Raw genomic sequence first — 19,518 nt, 5'->3', positions numbered from 1 at the left:
GCCCTAATTGAGTTATTTGGAGATAAATTTGTCAGTTATCTTAACAAGGGTGTTTGTTTAACCAGGATGGTTAGATTTGTCAAGCTGTGGGCCCTGGAGGGGGATCTCCTGAGTTAATACGGGTGTATATACAATGCTCCTGTTCCTTTGTTTGGGAGCTTTGCGTTGAGCATAGCTGTTCTGTATTATGTGTTTTTTTGGGGATTTTTGCATTTTTTTTGGTGTTGCTTTGCACAGTGTTAGGGTTTGTTTTGTATTATAGGGTAGGTTACTAGTTAGTAGACAGTAGCTGTATTGTAACTTTTTTTTATTATACTGATATTTGTTATTGATTGTATTTTTCAATAAGTTTATATGTTTGTAAAGTTAAAATATTTGCTAATAAATATATTTACAAAAAAAATCTGGATTTATTAAGTTTAATTCCACCAATGTTGCCACGATTACATTTAAACTGATGTCCCCAGAGAATTTGCTTGATTTGCTGAATTTTAGTCCAGTAACATCATTACTGCGCAACATTTTCTCATTGTGTTCATGGTAGTGGGAAATGTGGATGGTTCTTTTATTTGCTTTATTAAGAAGGGAACTTTGAACTTGTCAGATTTTCAAACCACTGCAGAAGTATTTCATTATATTTAGATAAATTAAGTCTGAACATTAAACAATCTTAAAATCAGGTCATTAATTGATTGTTTAAAACAGAGCAGTCCAAAATTAAATATTACGATTGTGTGTAGATGGTATCCAACCAGAATTGCTAACTCCTGTCGATGTCACAAGTATCAATTATCAGTCTGAAGTGTTTGGAGAAGAACTTGTTGACTCTTTTTCCTTCTGCTCACAATCAAACAAACCAAAGGCTAATCTTCCTATGTCAAGACCTTTTTTCATTCAATCACTACTAATACTCCAAAATGCAATGGATTGACTATCAGTTTTGATTTACCAATACTACTGGATGCTGGTGCTGGCTGGAGAATGTGATTTGTATGATACAAGTTAATTGCAACTTCTACTGCCCAGTGAATTACTGAGGTGTCTTTAAGGTTTTATGTATGGGAATTTTTTTAATGCCACTGTACACTCTATTAATTGCATGTCACAATATAACTGGCAATTAGTGATATGGAACATTTATTCCTATCAGTACAGTGCAGCCATTGCTTTCTGCTGACCTCAAACAAAAAATTTTAACCTAAATGTCTTTCAATCTCAGTCACTATGTCTGAAATGCTGTTCTCAATACTAATATTAATGAAATTCTCAGTACCTTCCGGTGGCTCTAGTGTGGCAAACTGAGATTGTAGCAAAGAAGGTGACATGAAATGTCCTTTTCTACTGTCTAACCTCTTAGTAATCAATTGTATGGGGCCATGAAGATATACAAACAAGATGTTCTTGCTGCAGCCAAGTTGTGATCGCTCCTCGTTCTCTTTTAAAGTTCTGTTGACAGCACTTTGCTCACCAGTCAGAATTCTTCGATACATTCTTTTCAGAGAAGAGCAAGCAAGGATCACGTTTTCTCCAAATGAAATTTCCCTATTGTTAAATATAATTGTTACTCATCATGAATAAATATTCAAATCTACAAATAAATGCAAGATCTACATCCATCACGCTTCACCACATTACAAAATTTCATCAGTACTGAACTAAAGTATTTTGTAATTGAAGGTCAAGCACGAAAAGCTTATTATTTACAGAATTTACTCATCTGATCAGATAACATATGCACAAATTTATGGTTAATGTCTACTTTTGCTCCATTACTTAACTCTAATCTTATTTGACAAAAAAAATTAAAATTTTCAGTTTACCTCATTAATATTTCATGCAAAGTGCACAACCAGGGGATTCGATCCTATGACCAACAGAAACAAGTGTCTTAAAAAATTGGGATGGTACAAGTTTTATTTATACAATTTTCTTTTGAAAAAAAGAAACTTGGGAAATAAATGTTATTTTTCTCTCAATTTCCCATTCAGTGTTTGAGTACAAAATGGTATAGTCAAGTAAAATGGCTCTCCTAAATCACTGCAGTTGGCTCCCAGAAGATGCACAGGGTCAAATCATTCTTGCAATTTTCCCACATTCCAACAAGTTGTCTTTTCTCTGCCAGCTGAGATTTTGAAAACCAGGTGTGCGTTAACACTGTTCCACAATTATGGCACCACTTGAGAAAAGGCTTATGAATAAAAGGACCGTCATTACATTTGCTCATAAGTTCCAGATATTTACATTAATTCTAATACTTCACTGCAATTAAGCCGTTATGTCTACCATAATACACAAGTCTCAAACATATTGTAGTTTTATAAAGGAAATTTATTTCAAGAAGATTGTAAGCATAAGTCCAGTAAGTAATTACAGTCCAGTCAGTTTAATTTTAGAATTAGTAGCCATACGGGAAAAAGCTTGCTAATTTAGGGACTCTCCGTATGAATATCCAAAAGAGGAAATTGTGGTTTGAATAGATAACTAACAGGGTTGATGAGGGTAATTATGTTGATACGGTACACACAGACTTTCAAAAGATACTTGAAATTGTGCCACATAGTAGGCAAAGTTGCATCTTAAGTGATAGAAGGGGCAGTACCAACTTGGATACAAATTGGCTGAAAAATGGGAAGTAGAAAGAGTCAACAGACATTTTGCATCCTGGAGAGCAGTTTGTCGTTGAGTTTTCCCAGGGGTTAGTATTGGAAACCTTATTTTTTCTTAAACTTAATGAGGTGCAAGAGCACAGGGATTTAGATGAATTATTGAAGGTGGCAAAATAGGTGGGGACATCAGTTAATAAAGCATTCAGTATCCTGGACTTTATCAATAGAAGTTATAGTACAAGAACAAGGAGGTGATACTGATTTTGTATAAGACACTTGTTAGACCTCAGCTACACTATTGTTTACAGTTCATGTGCTACACTATAGGAAAGATGTGAATGCATCAGAAACTTTAAAAACAAAATATGGTTTAAGGACAAACTTTAGTTATGAGGATAGTAAGAAGAGTTTGGGACTGTTCTCCTTGGAGAGAAGGCTAAGACAATCTGAAAGAAGTTTTCAGGATCATGAGGTCTGGTTAAAGTAGGTAGGCAAAAACGGAGAAGAAATAAAGGGAAGTATGGGCTGCTTATATTTCAGGCAGATCAAGAGTGGTTCCTTCTCCCAACCCACTGCTTCCCTAACCAGTGTTAGAAAATTCCTTCTAACTCTTGGAATTTGTGCCCATGCCTAGAATCAGAAATCACCACTGACCCTACTGCTAACCCAAATTGACGTTTTCAACTATAATTGGCCTGTTGCGTTCCTCTGGAGTCTTCTCTGTCTAACAGGAGGCAACCCTATCAATGGGCTTTAAAAACCAATGGCAAAATCTACCTCACTCAAGATGAGACTATTCTGTGTTTTGTATGTAACAACCTTTTAAAAGATAAATACTTTTAAAATCACACTAGTACAGACAGAATCTCTTGCTCCTTTGAAAAAGGCATGGAATCAAAATGTTTTAAATTAGATAGCCATGACTGCATCCTGTAAACAAATGGAAGAAAATAGTGAACAGAGTTGTACGGTGAGTTTGTGCTTTTACTTTCAAATCTTAGACCTAAAAGTTGATAAAAGTTCAGATAAGTGGAAGAAACTACAGCAAATTTAAAATCCCACCAAAAAAAAAGGGCATTAATGTAGCTTCTTGGGAAATCCTTTGACAAGAAAATGCGCAATAACTGCATCAATATTAAGTACAAATTTACAAATATCTTTTCATTTTGTAAAGATAAGCAACTGTAATACTTCCACCAATATGTAAAACAGTGATTGGATACAGGTAATTAAATATACCTCATCATCCAGTGGTATTCCGTTCACCATCTTTTCTTTGTTTTCTTTAGGATGGTAGTCATCAGCATCATAAAATTTCCATCCCCGCTATTGAAAAGAAAAACACTTCAGAATACTTATTAATTTCACTTTAAATTTTGAAAGATAGCTACATATGCATCCATGAACAATGTTACTACTCTACTTCATCAAACAGAACCTAAGCAGTAGTAAAAATGTCATTTGGTCTTGTTTATCTTCTCTCAAGACGTGTGGTACAGTGGTAACATCCCTACCTCTGGGCCAGAAGTCCCAAGTTTGAGCCCCACATTAGGACTGGTTGGTTATGAAAGGTGATTGCAACATAGCCAAAAAGGTCGATTATCAGCCTGTAAATTCTTCCAAAATGCTTGATGACAGGTGTTAAGAGCAGGAGAATTTTGTGGTCAGCCGTCATGTAAAAAGCAAAAGCAAACCACTGCACTACTTTGCCCACAAGCGTCGACATATCCAATGGAACTTCAAGTCCTAGCGCTGAAATTAGGTCTTAAGAAACAACAAATACAACTTGCAGAGATCAGTAAAATACAAGGGAAATAAGAATTCTGGACTTGAGAGTTTGAACTTGGAAGTTGCAAGAGAACCTACTTTTTTTTGCATTATGGTAAATGGTACAACTTATTTCAAACTTCAAAACAACTTATTGTAGAAATCTGAATGGATACTTTTATATTGAACAGAAACTGGTGGAACACTAATTTAGAGCTGTGAAGTTACCTGTTGGCTTGTTGGAAAATGGATATTAGTTTACAAATTTTGCTAAAGTGCAAATTGAAAAGGAACCGCTATGTGCAAATTAGTTTTTAGGAGGCTGTGGAGATTGATGAATTTGCTTTGAGGATACACCTGAAGGGCAATGTTATTAAACAACTCGATATATGATCTGCTCATTGCAGAAATAGCAGAAAAAAAACACCAAAAACACTGTGATCCAAGATCGTGGCGATCTAGGAATATCATGTAGCAGAGCTCCGCACCACAGCGCAAGCAGGACGAACTTTTAACCCACCCTACGTGGACCACTGTAATATCCTGGGACTCTGGAAAGGTCGTGGAGTCCCAGCAAACTGTTAAAAATCAACTTACCCTGGTTTTCGCAATCGAGGAATGCCAAAGAAGGGAGGAGCAGCATCCGAGGCCAGGCACAGACCAGGCCCAGATCCTCAGACTCTATTTCTTAACAGGCCCTGGTGAAGGAGATCGTGAAACCTCTCAAGATGGTGGGTAAGCAGATAAAGAAGTTGGTCCCAATTTCTATCATGCTGCAGAAGCACGAACAACAGCTGGGAGACCTGGAGAAAAAAGGACGGATGACGTAGAATGCAAAGTCACAGTGGTGGAAGTTGATACTGGTTCCTCCGAGGATAGGATCCAAGCCCTGGAGACACAGGTCCATAAGTTGCTTGACCAAGTTGATAACCTCAAGAACAGGGGCAGAAAAAAAAAATGCGGATTGTTCGTCTGTTGGAGGGTAGGGAAGGTGAGTGGCCAGTGGAATTTATTGAGGACCGGTTGCCGAAATTTGTTAACGGAGGTTTGAAGATCAAGCGGGCTCACCGGGTCATGCCGCAGAGGTCAGGTTTGGACCAACGTCCTCATCCTATCTTGGAATGGTTTCATCACTATAGAGATAAAGAGAGAATCGTGGAAGCTTCCAGAATCCAAAGCCCCTAATTTATGGGGCTCTAAGATTATGTTTTTCCAGGACTGCTCAGCGGCGGTGATCCATAAAAGAAAATGTTATGATGGTATCAAGAGAAGACTGAGGGAGCTTGGGATCCAGTACTCTCTGGAGGTATCTGGCGGTGTTTCAGATCACCTGAGATGGATCCGTACATTTCTTTGATACGTCAGAGAAGGCAAGAGACTGTGTACAAATTAACAATCTGAACAACTTAGTATGTACAAATAGTTATTTGGGTATGTCTCTGTTTTTCTTTTTAAAAAAAAGGAGGAAGTTCGGTCGGGGCTTTCTTTTCCTTTTATTTTAAATTGGTCTACACTACGTTTGGCGGTGGTTGAGATGTGTACTTTCAATTTCTAAGTTAAATTATACCAAAGGAGGGGTGGGGCACTTATTTTCTTTCTTTCAAATTTTCTTTATTCACATTGTTATTCCATGATTTATTTTCTTTCTCTTCTGCTTGTGTTTGCGCTGCAGCTCTAGCTAGGAGGGGAGAAAATAGTTGAGATGGCAAGATCCTGCTTATGGGCAGTTTATACCTGGTTCAGGTATTTAAATGCCCTGGCTGCAGTATTGGCAGTGTGATGGGAAGTTGGGTTTTGGGATGTGTAGTTGCCCCCTTGGGGCAGGGGGTGAGTTCCCCTATTCAGTGCCGTTGGCGCTTTATATGTTGGTTTGTTTTTTGGTTTTTGTTCTATATAATCTTTGACAGCTTTGTAGGTTTGTTAACTGTAGTGGTTTAGTTTATGTAGATTTTATATTCGATGGATCTTATAACAGTAAGGCTTGGCGATTTGTGGTTTGAGTTCCTCCTCTCTGGAACCTAAATGTTACTGCGGAAGGTTATGGCTAATGAATTGATTAAATGGTGTACCTGGAAAAATTAAGGGGAGTCATTCACCAATTAAGAGGAAGAAGGTACTTTCAAGTCTTAGAAAGAAAAAGATGGATATTGCTTTGTTATAGGAGACAGACTTGGATGATAGGGAGCATCTGAAACTACAGCAGAACAGCTTTGATTGGGTTTACTTTTCATCTTTTAATACCAGAAGTAGGGGAGTGGCTATATTGGTTAGAAAGAATCTCCCATTTAAGTTACTAGGCGTGTTAAAGACACACAGAGGAGGTTTGTAATTCTCAAAGCCTGGATAAACAGGGCAGAATATGGTGTTTTAAATGTTTAATGCCCTCCGGCCTATCCCTTCAAATTTCTGGTAGAAGCATTCTCCAAACTGATCAGTCTCGATTCCCAGCATGTCATTTTAGGAGGAGATTTTAATTGTCTCACGGATCCCACAGTAGACAGGTTACACAAAGGCCCCCGATACAATCTGTACAAACTAAACAATTAGTGGATGTGTGTGTGGAGATAGGGTTGATGGATGTCTGGAGGTGTCTCCACCCTACAAGGCAGGAATTTTATGTTTTTTCCCAATCCACATGGATATCACACCAGAATTGTTTTTTTTTCTGACCCCTGTGGCAACCCTGGACTTGGTGGCATCTTGCACGATTGGTAATATTACCATTTCTGATCATGCCCCAGTGTACCTGTTGGTTAAGATTAAGAACGTTTCAGGACCCCCCCGCCCGAGTCACTGGCGAATGGATCCCTTGTTCCTTAGTTTGTGGAGTACTTCTCTAGGGAATTTTGAGCGTCCTTAGACATTATCTCAGGCTCAGTTAGTAGCCCATCTGTCCTTTGGGAAACTGCCAAAGCCTATGCCGGGGGTTAGTTATTTCCTATTCTGCCAGTAGGAGGCAGAAGGGTGAGCAGCAACGTCTCCTCGAAGCACGGTTGATGACAGCCAAGGAGGTTTCATTTGACAGGCCCTCGTTGGCTAAGTTCTAGAGGATTACGGTGCTGCGGTCTGCATTGAATTCAGTGCTCATGCAGGCAGCAAAGAAGCTTATTTTCTCAAAGCAAAGTTATACGAGCAGGGTGATAGGCTAGGCAAGTACCTAGCATATCTCGCCAGGAAATGGAGTGCCCCACAAGCCATTACGGCGATTAGGGAAGGATCTGGGAACTTAACATTGACTCAAAAAAGATTAATGTGGCATTGCAGAGATTTTACTCTAAGTTATACCAATCTGAGGGTGTGAGGAGGGGCGGGCCAAGATGGAGTCTTTTTTAAGGATCTGAAGCTCCCGGGCGTGACCCCCGAACAAGAGTCTTTTCTCAATGCCCCCTTATCAGAGCAAGAGGTGCAGGAGGCTGTGAAGCAGCTTCAGAACGGAAAGGCACCTGGTCCTGATGGAGTTCTCATCGAATTCTATAAAGGAATTTATAAGCATATTGTCAGACCCGATGCTCAACATGTTCAATGACTCGTCATGATCATCTCCCACCATCTCTAAGATAGGCTAATATTTTGTTTATTCTTAAGAGAGGGAAGGTCCCAGAGGACTGTGCTTTGTACAGGCCCATTTCAGTATTAAATGTGGACTTCAAAATCCTCTCAAAGACTCTTGCATTAAGACTGGAGACTGTGTTACCTTCTATTGTTACAGAGGATCAGATGGGCTTCATGAAGAGCCGTAGACCCTCCTATAATGTTAGGAGGCTGTTTAAATTCAAGCGTGTCAACAATCAATACAGAAGCTGGTAATTTCTCTAGATGCAGAAAAGGCATTTGACCAAATTGAGTGGCTGTACCTTTTTTATACTCTGGAGCAGTGTGGTTTGGACGAAGCTTTGTAAGATTGGTAAAGATTCTCTACAGTGACTCTCTCGCTGCGGTCATCGCCAATGGGATATGATCAAGCAATTTTAACATTTTAAGGGGCAGCCGATATTGGTGATTGAACCATTGGCAGAGGCCATTTGTAGGGATCCCAATATATCACTGCAGAAGTGGGGTCAAAATTACATAAGATTTTGTTGTACGTGGACGATGTCCTCATTTTTTTGTCAAATCCAGCAGTTTTGGTGCCTCGCCTGATACAATGCATCAGTCCGTTTGGCACCTTTTTGCGGTACAAGATTAATTTTGCAAACTCAGAGGCTATGCCTATGGGTGGTTTTATGAAGGAGCTAGGTCTGGAGGGTGAATATCAATTCCCATTTAAGTGGTCACAGCAGGGATTTGTGTATTTGGGCACATTCATCACTCCAGTTCTTGATCAGTTGTTTAAAGCTAATTTTGTTCAATTATTCAACCAAATCAAACAAGACCTTCAAATATGGGAGGTACTTCTGGTCTAGTGTTTGGGTCAGACAGCGCTTATGAAGATGAATATTCTCCCCAGTTTGTTGTACCCTATACAGATACTCTGCCTGATCTTCAATAAGCAAACATTTAGGAGACAGAATGGCTGGTTCAGCTCTTTTATTTTGCATCGTAATCGGCCCCTTATTAAATTAGATAAACTACAATTGCCTCACAGATCGGGGCAGGAGGTTGGAGGGGAGTGATCTCCCAGACATTAAAAACCATCAACTAAGCTCGCTTTTATCTTATGAGAGTGATTGGGATTGTGGGGACCCTCCTTCAATATGGTTAGATATCAGGCAGAGTGCCCCCTTACTACCTCGCTGTTTTTGGACAAAATGAGGACGGTTAGGGAATATTGTCATAATCCAATAGTTATCAATACTGTTAAAGCATGGAGGGCAATTCAGCAGACGGAAGGCAATATTGGCAAAACATCTTCTCTTACACCTACAATGGGTATGCCTGGTTTTCAACCGGGGATGATAGATTCAGGATTCAAACATTGGGCAGCTAGAGGTGTGTCTTGTATGAGCGATTTATTTGAGGGAGACACAATATCATTTGATCAGTTAGCATGGAAATACAAGCTATCTAACAGGGACCTCACTTTTTTTTCAAGTTAGGGATTTTATTCAAAAAAAAGACTAAACTTTTGACAGATCCCTATAAATCTGCCAGAGAGGAGGGTGCTCAGTGCTAAGAGTGCACTTTCTGTCAGCACTTTCCATCATCAATTGGGGGTGCCCTCTCAAATGAGTTTGATCGACTCTGCAGGATGTAGGACAGAGCGCTAGGCGTTGAGGTCTCCTCGAAAGCATGGGAGGATATTTGGGAAAATGCAAGATAGATATCAATTTGCAATAGGTCCCACCGCTTTACAGTCAAAGATTCTCCAAAGGCTCCACTTGTCTCTGGATCATCTGTCAAAATTTAAACCAGGGGTATCTTCAGCATGTCCTAAGTGGTATGGGCACTCTTTGGGGCAGCACAGTGCCTCAGTGGTTGGCACTGCTGCCTCTCAGCACCAGGGTGCAAGGTTCGATTCCAGCCTCGGTCGACTGTCTGTGTGGAGTTTGCACATTCTCCCTGTGTCTGCACGGGTGTCCTCCCTGTGCTGGTCAGGTGAATTGGCCATGGTAAATTGCCCATAGTGTTATGTGCAGTAGTCAGAGGGAAATGGGTCTGGGTGGGTTACTCTTCGGAGGGTCGGTATGGACTGGTTGGGCCGAAGGGCCTGTTTCCACACTGTAGGGAATTTAATCTTAGCCATTGTCTCTGGTCCTGTAGTAGGCTTCAAACATACTGGAACTCTGTGGCAGGTGCAATGGAGGGGAATTTGGGTGTAAGGGTGGAGATCTCTCTTCTTGGCCTGCCCAGTGTACTCCCTGTAGATGTGCATGAGAAAAGACTTTTCAACATCCTCACTTTCTGCGCAAGAATATCTTGGGGATCCGAAAATCCCCCGGGCCTGTCGGATTGGCGGAAGATTGTTATGGAGCATATCCCCTTGGATTTTTTCACAAGTATGGTACACCACAAAGCTGAGAATTTTTAAGACATGGCGGCCCTATTTGATTTGGTCGAATAATTGACCAGATTTGTTTGCCACACTAACAAGGGCTTTGCGAGTCCAATAAGCAGACAGGGGAAACTGCTAACGTATGAATATGTTGAAAACTAATGCCCTCGATAGTCGAGAGCGAGTGTTTTGTTTGGCTGAGCAGTGTTATTATTTATTAATTTATATCTTATTATTTATTTACTTAAGTTGTTAATTGCAGATTTTTTAATTATGTATTTTTCTATACATACTTATACATTTGTATAGAAGGGAGGATTGGATTTTTTTTACATTTTTTTGGTTTTTTTTTGTATTGTTTTGCATTTGTTGTATTGTTAAAAAATCTATTTTTCAATAAAAATGTATTTAAAACACACTGAAGGTGAGAAAAGACATGTCAAGTAACAAGCAAAAAATTCTGGACTGAGAAAAGGACGGTTTGTCTCCTTTGCAAGTATGCAAAGTGAATACAAGATGCTGTTTCACAGAGAGGGAAAACTGACGGAAGATGCCTCCCTTCAGCACAGGACTGGCAGAAGTGAGGCAACAGGCAATTTATTTAAGTGGTCAAAGTTGAGCAATGCCACGGGTAAGGGATCAAAATTATTCAGAATTAATACAGTGCCCAAATTAATTCTGCTCATACTTGTGTTTGAGATTCTGTAAAAGCAGAAAGATCAGCTACCATAACAGCTCCAACTTTGCCAGCATCTTGAATTACATAACTGCTATCGTACCATGTGCCAGATACTGTCAAGGATATTTGCCTGATATTTTTCCACCTAACAAGATAATATGCAGCCAAAGCATATTTACTTTGGCCTTCAAACTTTCTAAACATCACAATAATTAACTATTTCCATCATGGTATTATTATTCACTTCTGACCTGACTTCACCAGCGACCACTGAAACCTGCCTGCAATTATCACTTATAGCCCTTCCCTCAATGCGCCCCCTTCAAAACTTAAGAAATTCATCTTTGGTAGACTTAAAATCTGTACAAATTTCTTCAGTCTACATTCCAAGTCCCATTTACCAGTTATCTCTACATTCACATAACCCAGCAATATTCCCTTCACAGAATGCACTGATTTCAACATTCTCTTGTAATCATAGAATCCCTACAGTGTGGAAACACCAACCCTCTGAAGAGTAACCTACCCAGACCCCTACCCTATTATTCTACATTTATCCCTGACTAATGCACTTAACCTACATATCTGTGAACACTATGGGCAATTTAGCATGTCAATTCACCTAACCTGCACATCTTTGGATTGTTTGGCACATCCTCGCTCTTAACTTTTCAACCTCCTTGTGCCCAACATCTAAGCTTAGACCTTTCATTCTTCCAAATTTAGTCAACTTACAACTCTCAACATCGTCCTGCCACCATCCTTTTTGCTATTCCCTTAGCTGTTATGAACTTTGCATTATTCTAGAAACTTCTGTCTTACGACATTGACTCCCATTTTTAACTGCTTCTTCAAAGAATACCCATTGAATTCCACTGATTAAGTTTCCTAGCTTATTGTGTTCATTCCTTTTTTTTGTCAAGTACTTGAAAATCAATAAAGGTCTTGTATCAGTATCAAAGTTATTGCAGAATTCTAATTCCATTATGCCACATGAACTTTAACTTGCAATTACTCAGGTGAAGCAATTTTTTTTTCGAGCAAATCAAATGGAGCTTTCCTTTTCTGTTCACCATCCCAAAATTATCCTTGCTCATTTTAGTAGACAGGAAGACAGAATTATTGAGCAAATCGAATATAGCCATCATGCACAACCTGCATTGTCAGACTATCCTCAACTTATTCAATCTGACTAAGCTGAATACCACAGATAAGGTGCTCTGAATCAACAAAGAACACCATCCTCCATCCAAGTTTTGAAATGCAGTGGGGTGCAAGGTGGGTGGGGGGGGGGTGAAGAAAGCAGAGAATTAGCCAAGTAGGACTTTATAATTTTCAACATTTTGCAGTGTTCACAGTAATTTCTGTTTTAAGATCTGTTGGGTTTGCTGCAGGCCTCTTAGACTGATAAAGTGCAGGCCTACATGAGACAACAGCATTCCACTTCACTAGCTACAAAATACGATGTTATGGTGATGGAAAGCTCAACACTTTCACAAAATCTCAATTTTCTGTATTTTACATTTACTTTGACAGTCTCTAGTTTTTGCTACTGTCTTTTAGTACTTAAGGCATTTTGGAATTAAAATCACAGACCATACGAAATAGGAACAGAAGTAAGCCATTCAGCTCCTTGAGCCTGCTTCAACATTCAACATCCTACCAAAATGGATGACTTCACATTTATTAACATTGTACTCCATCTGCAAGACCTTTGCCCATTCACTTAAACTATGTCCCTTTGCAATGTTTCACATTCCTCTGCACACTTTACCACTAATCTTAGTGTCATCCACAAACTTTGACACAGTACATGTGGTCCCCAACTCCAGATTTATGTAAATTGTGAATAATTGCAGTCCCAACACGATCCCTGAGGCACACTACTGATTGCCAACCAGAAAAGCACTCTGCTTCCTAGTTGTTAACCAATCCTTTATCCATGCAAATACATCTTTGTCTTATGCAGCAGCCTTTGTGCAGTACCTTGTTGAATGCCTTTTGGAAATCTAGATACACCACATCTACTCTGTCCCCGTTGTCCACTGTGCTCGTAATGTCTTCATAGAATTGCAGTGGAATAGTTAAGTATGACCTGCCCCTCATGAACTCATGCTGTGTCTGCCCAACAGGACAATTTCTATCTAGATGCCTTCCTATTTTTCCCTTGATAATAGCCTCAAGCACTTTCCCCACATCAGAAGTTAAGCCAACCAGTCTGTAATTCCCCAGCTTTTATCTACCTCCTTTTTTTTTTAGAAAACAGTGGCATTACATTTGCGTTTTCCAACTGCTCCAGAATCAAGTGAATTTTGGAAAATTACCACAAGTGTATTTGCTATTTCTCCCACCATCTCCTTTATTACCTTGGGATGCATTCCATCAGGGCCAGGAGATTTGTCTCCTCTTAGCTCCATTAGCTTGCCCAACACTACCTCTTTTGTGATAATGATCGTTTCCCAGTCCTCACCTACTTTCATGTCTTTGTCAATTACTGGCATGTTATTCGTGTCCTCCACTGTGAAGACTGACACAAAATACCTGTTCAATGTCTCGGCCATTTCCTCATATCCTACTACTAAAGGGTGGGGTCAGAGGCAAGGTCAGGGTGCAGCTTTTAGAGGTCCATACATCCATGCACGATTGTCTCCAGAATGATGTAATTGGTAGCAACTCAGCCTAACCCAGCAGACAGGTCACCATTTTATTTTTGAGAAAAACATTCTTTTCCTCTAATCAACCTGTTCAGAAATGTTACTTAAGTGCGGCTTGAACTTGGGTCTCTCGGCTCAAGAGCCTGACAGGTCACTATTGTCTTCCAGTTGAAAAACTAACCAAACTTGCTTACCTGTCAGAGAGGAAAGTACTTAGGAAGGTGGTGTGTTATGGCTCTTAACTGTAACACACTGACCATATAAGGGTTTTAATTGGTGGCGGATCAAGAAGGTTCCTTATGGACCATCTCACCTAGAATTTAGTCAGGTAGTGGGAAGTAGGAGAGCTTCTCTCCTGAGCCATGCTGCCCAATTATTTGTCCTGATTGTAATCTCTGGGGAAAGATAAGATGCAGTCTTTGTTATCATATTTGAACATAACCCAAATAGCCTTTAAAGGGACAGCCAAATGCAGCTTAAAAATTGCACTCATGATTTTAAATAACCAGAGTTAGATTAAAGAGATTCATTGCATCTGATCTATACTGGCTACCTGTTACAACTTCATACAAAAGCTTCATGGAAAAGAATTAGGTGATCGCATTGCATATTTTAACATCTTACATATTTAATAAAACATTGTACAATCCAAGAAAACATCAGTCTTTAAGGATATAACAATTAAAATTCCATTCATTTGATACTAAATCTGGCTAAATGGTTTAATTATTTAAAGTAAGGCAGATTAATGGGAATAATACAAACAGCAAGCTTAAGGACCAGAGCTGATTGAGGAGAAGCACATTTGCCTTGTATTCTGTCAGATGCTATCGAAGAGACATTTCAGATTTCTCAGGCATTGTGGAAAGATCATGGGACTATAGCCATAGAGGAATTACGTCTCCATTACAGTTCTAAGTTTGCCATTTATCATTTGATTTTTGTCTTTTTGTTAAGAGTGTCATACTAGGGGTTAACTTGTGTAAGGATTATTTGAAGAGAGGAGAAAGGTTACAGCACAGAAAGGCACCGTTCAATGATCATTCCTCTGCCACTCATTCTAATCCTACATCCCAGCATCTGGTCAGTTGCCTTAAGGTTACAGCACTTAGTATGTAAATCCTTTTAAACAGTTTGAGGTTTTTCACTCCCATAAAGTTGAGCAGCAAATTGCTTATATCTCCCCATTCTCTGGGTGAAAATATTTTTCGGTATATTCCCTGTAATATTTCTACCATTCACTTTAAAATTGTGTCCCTTGGTAATTGATGTCTCCTCTAGGAGACACAGGTCTTTCCTGTATATCTATGCCCATCATTTTGTGCACCTTAATTAGATCACACTTAGCCTCTTCTATTCCAAGGAAAACAACATAATCTAATCTTCATGGCTGCAATTTTCAAGTCTTTGTTTTGCAGTCTTAGAAATCTCTTCAGTATTTTCTCCACAGTAATTATATCCTTTCTTTAAAATGGCAACCAGAACTGTACATCAAATTCCAGCTATGACCTAATCAATGTTTTACACAGTTCCAGTACTACATTCCTGCTTTTATAGACTATATAGTGTCAAGTAAAAGCATCTATATACTTTCCTTACCATCTAATCTACATCTTGTCCACAGGTCCTTGAGGCAAGGTCTCTCACTTCCTCTACTCCTCTCAATGCCTCCTGTTTACTGTGTATTCTCTTGCTTTGTTTGTCCTCACCAGATATATAACCTCACTCCTCTGGATTGAATTCCACTTGCCACATTCGCACCCACTGATAGTATTCTGGAGTCAACAGTCATCTTCACTATCAATATTTTGTGTCATCTTTGTGCAAATTTCCCCATTAAGCCTCATTCCTGATCAAGGGCTTATGCTTGAAATGTCCATTCTCCTGCTCCTCAGACGCTGCCTGACTGGCTGTGCACTTCCAGCCCCACACTCTGACTCCCACATTTAAGTCAAGATCTTGAGTACAGACTTCAGCAAGAGACCCAAGAAGGAGCTTTTGTTGGAATGCTACTGGAAACCACTTCCCATTTGCAAAGACATGCATCAATTACCTTTTGTTGCCTGCCACTGAGTCAATTTTAGATCAAACTTGCCTAAATTCCTTTCTATCCCATGCAATTTTACTTTCTGATCAGTTTGCCATGTGTGTCCTTGTCAAATGCTTTACCAAAATTCATACCAAAACCTAATACGCGAACAGAAAAAACAAGAGCTATCGGAAAATATGATTTAAACTAATGAGGGAAAAAAGCAAACCATGGAGTGTAGGGGATAGGGTTGGGATTAAGATTATTAAACAGGTAAAGCAGTGCAAAATATCCCCATGATACTGGAAAGATGCATGCAGATAGAGGGATATGAAAAGAAATACGTAACAAGGATAGCATTTTGATGTTCATAAACAAAAGTGAAAATCATTGGAAATTAATCAAGAATCCAGAACACTAATTGAAATGGAGAGACGTTACTAATAAATCTTGGCTTCAACCAAAAAATGATCATTTTCTCCAAGTGGGAAGTTAGTGATGAGAAGTCATTACCTTATAATTGTTATTGAGTGAAGAGGAAAGTTTGGAAAAACGTTAGACAAAATTTGCTGGAGCATGGAATGTTTTGCCATAGGCAAAACACGAGGCAGGCAGCAACAGCAACTTTCAGGGAAAGAGTGGGAAATTGGAAATCGTTTTGGATAGTTCTTGCAAAGAGTTAACAAAGATACAAAGAGCTGAATTACCTCTGGTGTTGTAAATCTCTAGGTACAGGGCGCACATTCTGGGAATTAAATATTTCTTCCTATTAAATTATCAGCAGTGGAAGATAAGGATGGCTTGTGAAATAAAGTAATGACTATAACCATTGAATTTAACTGACAGTCATGAAGTGACAGTCAGACGAGGCTACGTCATACAATTGGCTCTTTGATTGTGCTGTTCAACAATGATCTATGATGATGTTTGCAGCATATTAAGGACTACCAAATAGTCAAGTGGGGGGAAAACACTAGTTTTACTTTTGTTAATCTTTTTTCTTATTATGTATTTGCATTAGGCCACATTTAATGCGAATGCTACCACCTAGTGGCACAAAGAGCAAAGGTGTAATGCTGTCAAGACACGTGTCACAGAAGGAAATGACATTTCTGGAAATGTTAACAATGGCAGGACCCTATCCAGCTCTGACTGGGCCAACCAAAACTCTGGGGCAAGCAGAGAGACAGTGGCTCGACAGGACCTACCATCTCAGTACTCCTCTGCTCCCTGCTCTTGGTGTTGACCTGTGTCCCACTCCAGATGGGGCCCCAGCAACCACCTTGCCTCCTGACTGCTTGACAGCAACACAGTGTCTGATGTTGACATCATGGCACATGGAATGCATCCTGTGGCCAGCTCAGGTCACAGGCGGTAGCCATGTTGTGCTTGGTATTCACTTGGCTTCTATTAAATCACTAATGTGACCTCACCATTTCAGTGAACAATGCAGTTAGTGCACATAATAGAGGATGAAATGAATATTAATAACGGAAGTGATGAATGTGCACTGGAAAGACTGCAGAGGAGATTTATCACGATGATGCCTAGGCTGGAGAGTTTCAGTTATGAAGAGAGATTGGACAGGCTGGAGTTGTTTTCTTTCGAGCAGAAGATTATGAAAGAGGACATAATTGAATTGTATTAAATTATGAAGGGCATAGAAAGAGCAGACAGGAAGAAACTTTTCTCCTTGGCTGGAGGGATCAATGACTGGGCATAGATTTAAGGTAAAGAGCAGCATGTTTAAGAGGAGATGTGAGAGAAAACTTTTTCACGAACATGGTGGTGGAAATCCAGAACACACTGCCTGTAAAAGAGAAAGTGAGGACTGCAAATGCTGGAGATCAGAGTCGAAAAGTGTGGCACTGGAAATGCCCTGCAGGTCAGGCAGCATCTGAGGAGCAGGAGAATCAACATTTCAGGCATAAGCCCTTTATCAGGAATAATGACAGGCTTATGCCCAAAATGTTGATTCTCTTGCTCCTTGGACACCGCCTGACCTGCTGTGCTTTTTCTGTGCTATAGATATCTATGATTATCACTCTAATATGATCTTGCTGGATTATACACGTGCAGTGAAGTAAAACCACCATGATAGGTAGTGCTTCATAAACTATTTTCCAGCATGATTCCATCTTAACTCAACATTACAATCTTGAGGACAATTGAAGGATGGACAAAGATTGTTCTTGCCAGCAGTGCCCAAATTCCACAAAAGAATAAAAACAAAAACTTGGAAATTAACATGACTCCAAACACCAGCAAAACAAAAGAAAACACCATTAAAAGGACAATTATTAACTTTTGGAATGTTAAAGTTTATGGAAATTATTTTAATATACTGTGACAATATTAATTCATGTATACATTACATGTAGGTTTCAACTCACTCAGCAACCCTTCTCCACAACTGGGATCCCACTCCTTATTAATCACTCTGCAATCCCACTTCCCAAAGCCCCCCCCATATACACACACACAGCAGTTACTGTTTAATCACCACTCCATCCATACACTCAGCAATCCAACAATAACCTCCCCCCCCCTCCTCTTACAGCAGTTAGTCTACCAAATTCTGAGGTTTCAATACACAGTCAGAAAGCTTGACAGCTGCTGTGAAAGGGAAGAGTAGGGTTACAGAGTGGCAGTCTGTTAAAGGGTTAGGGTTCTGGAATCGTGTAGGATTGGGATGGTGTGGTCAGGGAACTGTGATCGTCAGAAATCTGTGGTATGTTGTAAGGGTTCACGGGAGTTGGAGGTGGGGAGGTTTGTTGATTCTTTTTGGAGGAGACACAGTTTAAGTTGTTACCCAGGAGGCAGACTGGGCTTTCAATCTTCTGGCTTTTCCTGGGTAAACACTAAATTAATCTGCCTTTAATGGATTCTTTCGAAGTGTTCAGGTGAAGGTGAAGAATCTCCTATTTACTGGGCAATTCCCAGAGATTGTTATGTCTAACTCCAGTCCTGCACTGCTCAATTCTGGCCTTCGGAAAATCCAGCTCAACTTATCACTTTCTTTTCTCACTTCAGCAATGTTTGTTGCTTTACAATTGCTCGAGTACTTGCTGACTGAAGAAAGTAAAAGGTGAAATAAAACAACAGCCTTTACAGGAAAGAAAACGAAATATATTGTTTAATTCACAAATAATTGACAGTCGTACCTTATTTGCAAGACATGAGCCCACAGCGGTCCTAGGAGAGAATGAACATAATGAAAGCCTGTCACCTTTCCTATCATTATCATTATCATTATCATTATCATTCCCACTCCCACTCCCACTCCCACTCCCACTCCCTCACTTGCCGCTGCCGCTGACCCCCATCAGGATGAGGATCATCTCCCGGGTCCCTCCGCCCGTCGCTGCCTCCTTCCCCGAATCCCCGTTCACATATCACGAGATCTCCGGGACCCAGACTGCACGCTCACGCCTGCGCTGTCCTTCCAGATTGACTTCAGCAATAAATTAACCAGCCCAGCATGCAGCAAGACTCTGTGGAAGGCTGTTAGGGGGACAGGAGATATCTCCTCAAGAGATGGCTGCGAATATCAGTGTAAAACCCTTCAACAGAGGGATAGTAGTGCGAAACCAATGCGTGCTCATCTGCAGAGTAACTATCAAGCAGGGTATTTGACTAACTCCTTTATTTGTTCTGTAGGAGCTCTTGGTTTTTTTAAAGATTAGATTCCCTACAGTGTGGAAACGGGCCCTTCGGCCAAACAAGTCCACACCGACCCTCTGAAGAGCAACCCATCCAGACCCATTCCTCTACATTCACCCCTGACTAATGCACGTAACACTACGGGCAATTTAGCATAGCCAATTCACCTAACTTGCACATCTTTGGAC

The 19,518-nt window shown here is 40.0% G+C and overlaps 1 protein-coding gene across 3 annotated transcripts; it reads right to left on the bottom strand.

Annotated features, from left to right (window-relative positions):
* Positions 1 to 380: 380 nt before the first annotated feature.
* LOC122561256 (probable gluconokinase) lies at positions 381 to 19,102 on the bottom strand. 3 transcript variants are annotated; one of them, XM_043712884.1, is made up of 5 exons: positions 18,971 to 19,102; positions 18,832 to 18,862; positions 3,846 to 3,932; positions 1,821 to 1,864; positions 381 to 1,542 (listed from the first exon to the last, which is right to left on the bottom strand). In XM_043712884.1, the coding sequence occupies exons 1-5, from the start codon at positions 19,006 to 19,008 to the stop codon at positions 1,194 to 1,196; spliced, it is 549 nt and encodes a 182-aa protein (XP_043568819.1). In that variant the 5' UTR covers positions 19,009 to 19,102; the 3' UTR covers positions 381 to 1,193. The 3 variants fall into 3 exon arrangements, with proteins under 3 accessions (XP_043568819.1, XP_043568829.1, XP_043568838.1); XM_043712894.1 differs by having other exon boundaries at positions 18,988 to 19,006; XM_043712903.1 differs by lacking the exons at positions 18,832 to 18,862; positions 18,971 to 19,102 and adding an exon at positions 4,971 to 4,994.
* Between the last annotated feature and the right edge of the window lie 416 nt (positions 19,103 to 19,518).

Source organism: Chiloscyllium plagiosum, chromosome 2 (assembly GCF_004010195.1).
Source record: "Chiloscyllium plagiosum isolate BGI_BamShark_2017 chromosome 2, ASM401019v2, whole genome shotgun sequence".
NCBI classification, from domain to species: Eukaryota; Metazoa; Chordata; class Chondrichthyes; order Orectolobiformes; family Hemiscylliidae; genus Chiloscyllium; species Chiloscyllium plagiosum.
Note: the sequence above shows the minus strand (reverse complement) of the source record. Positions and strands in the feature narration are given on the sequence as shown.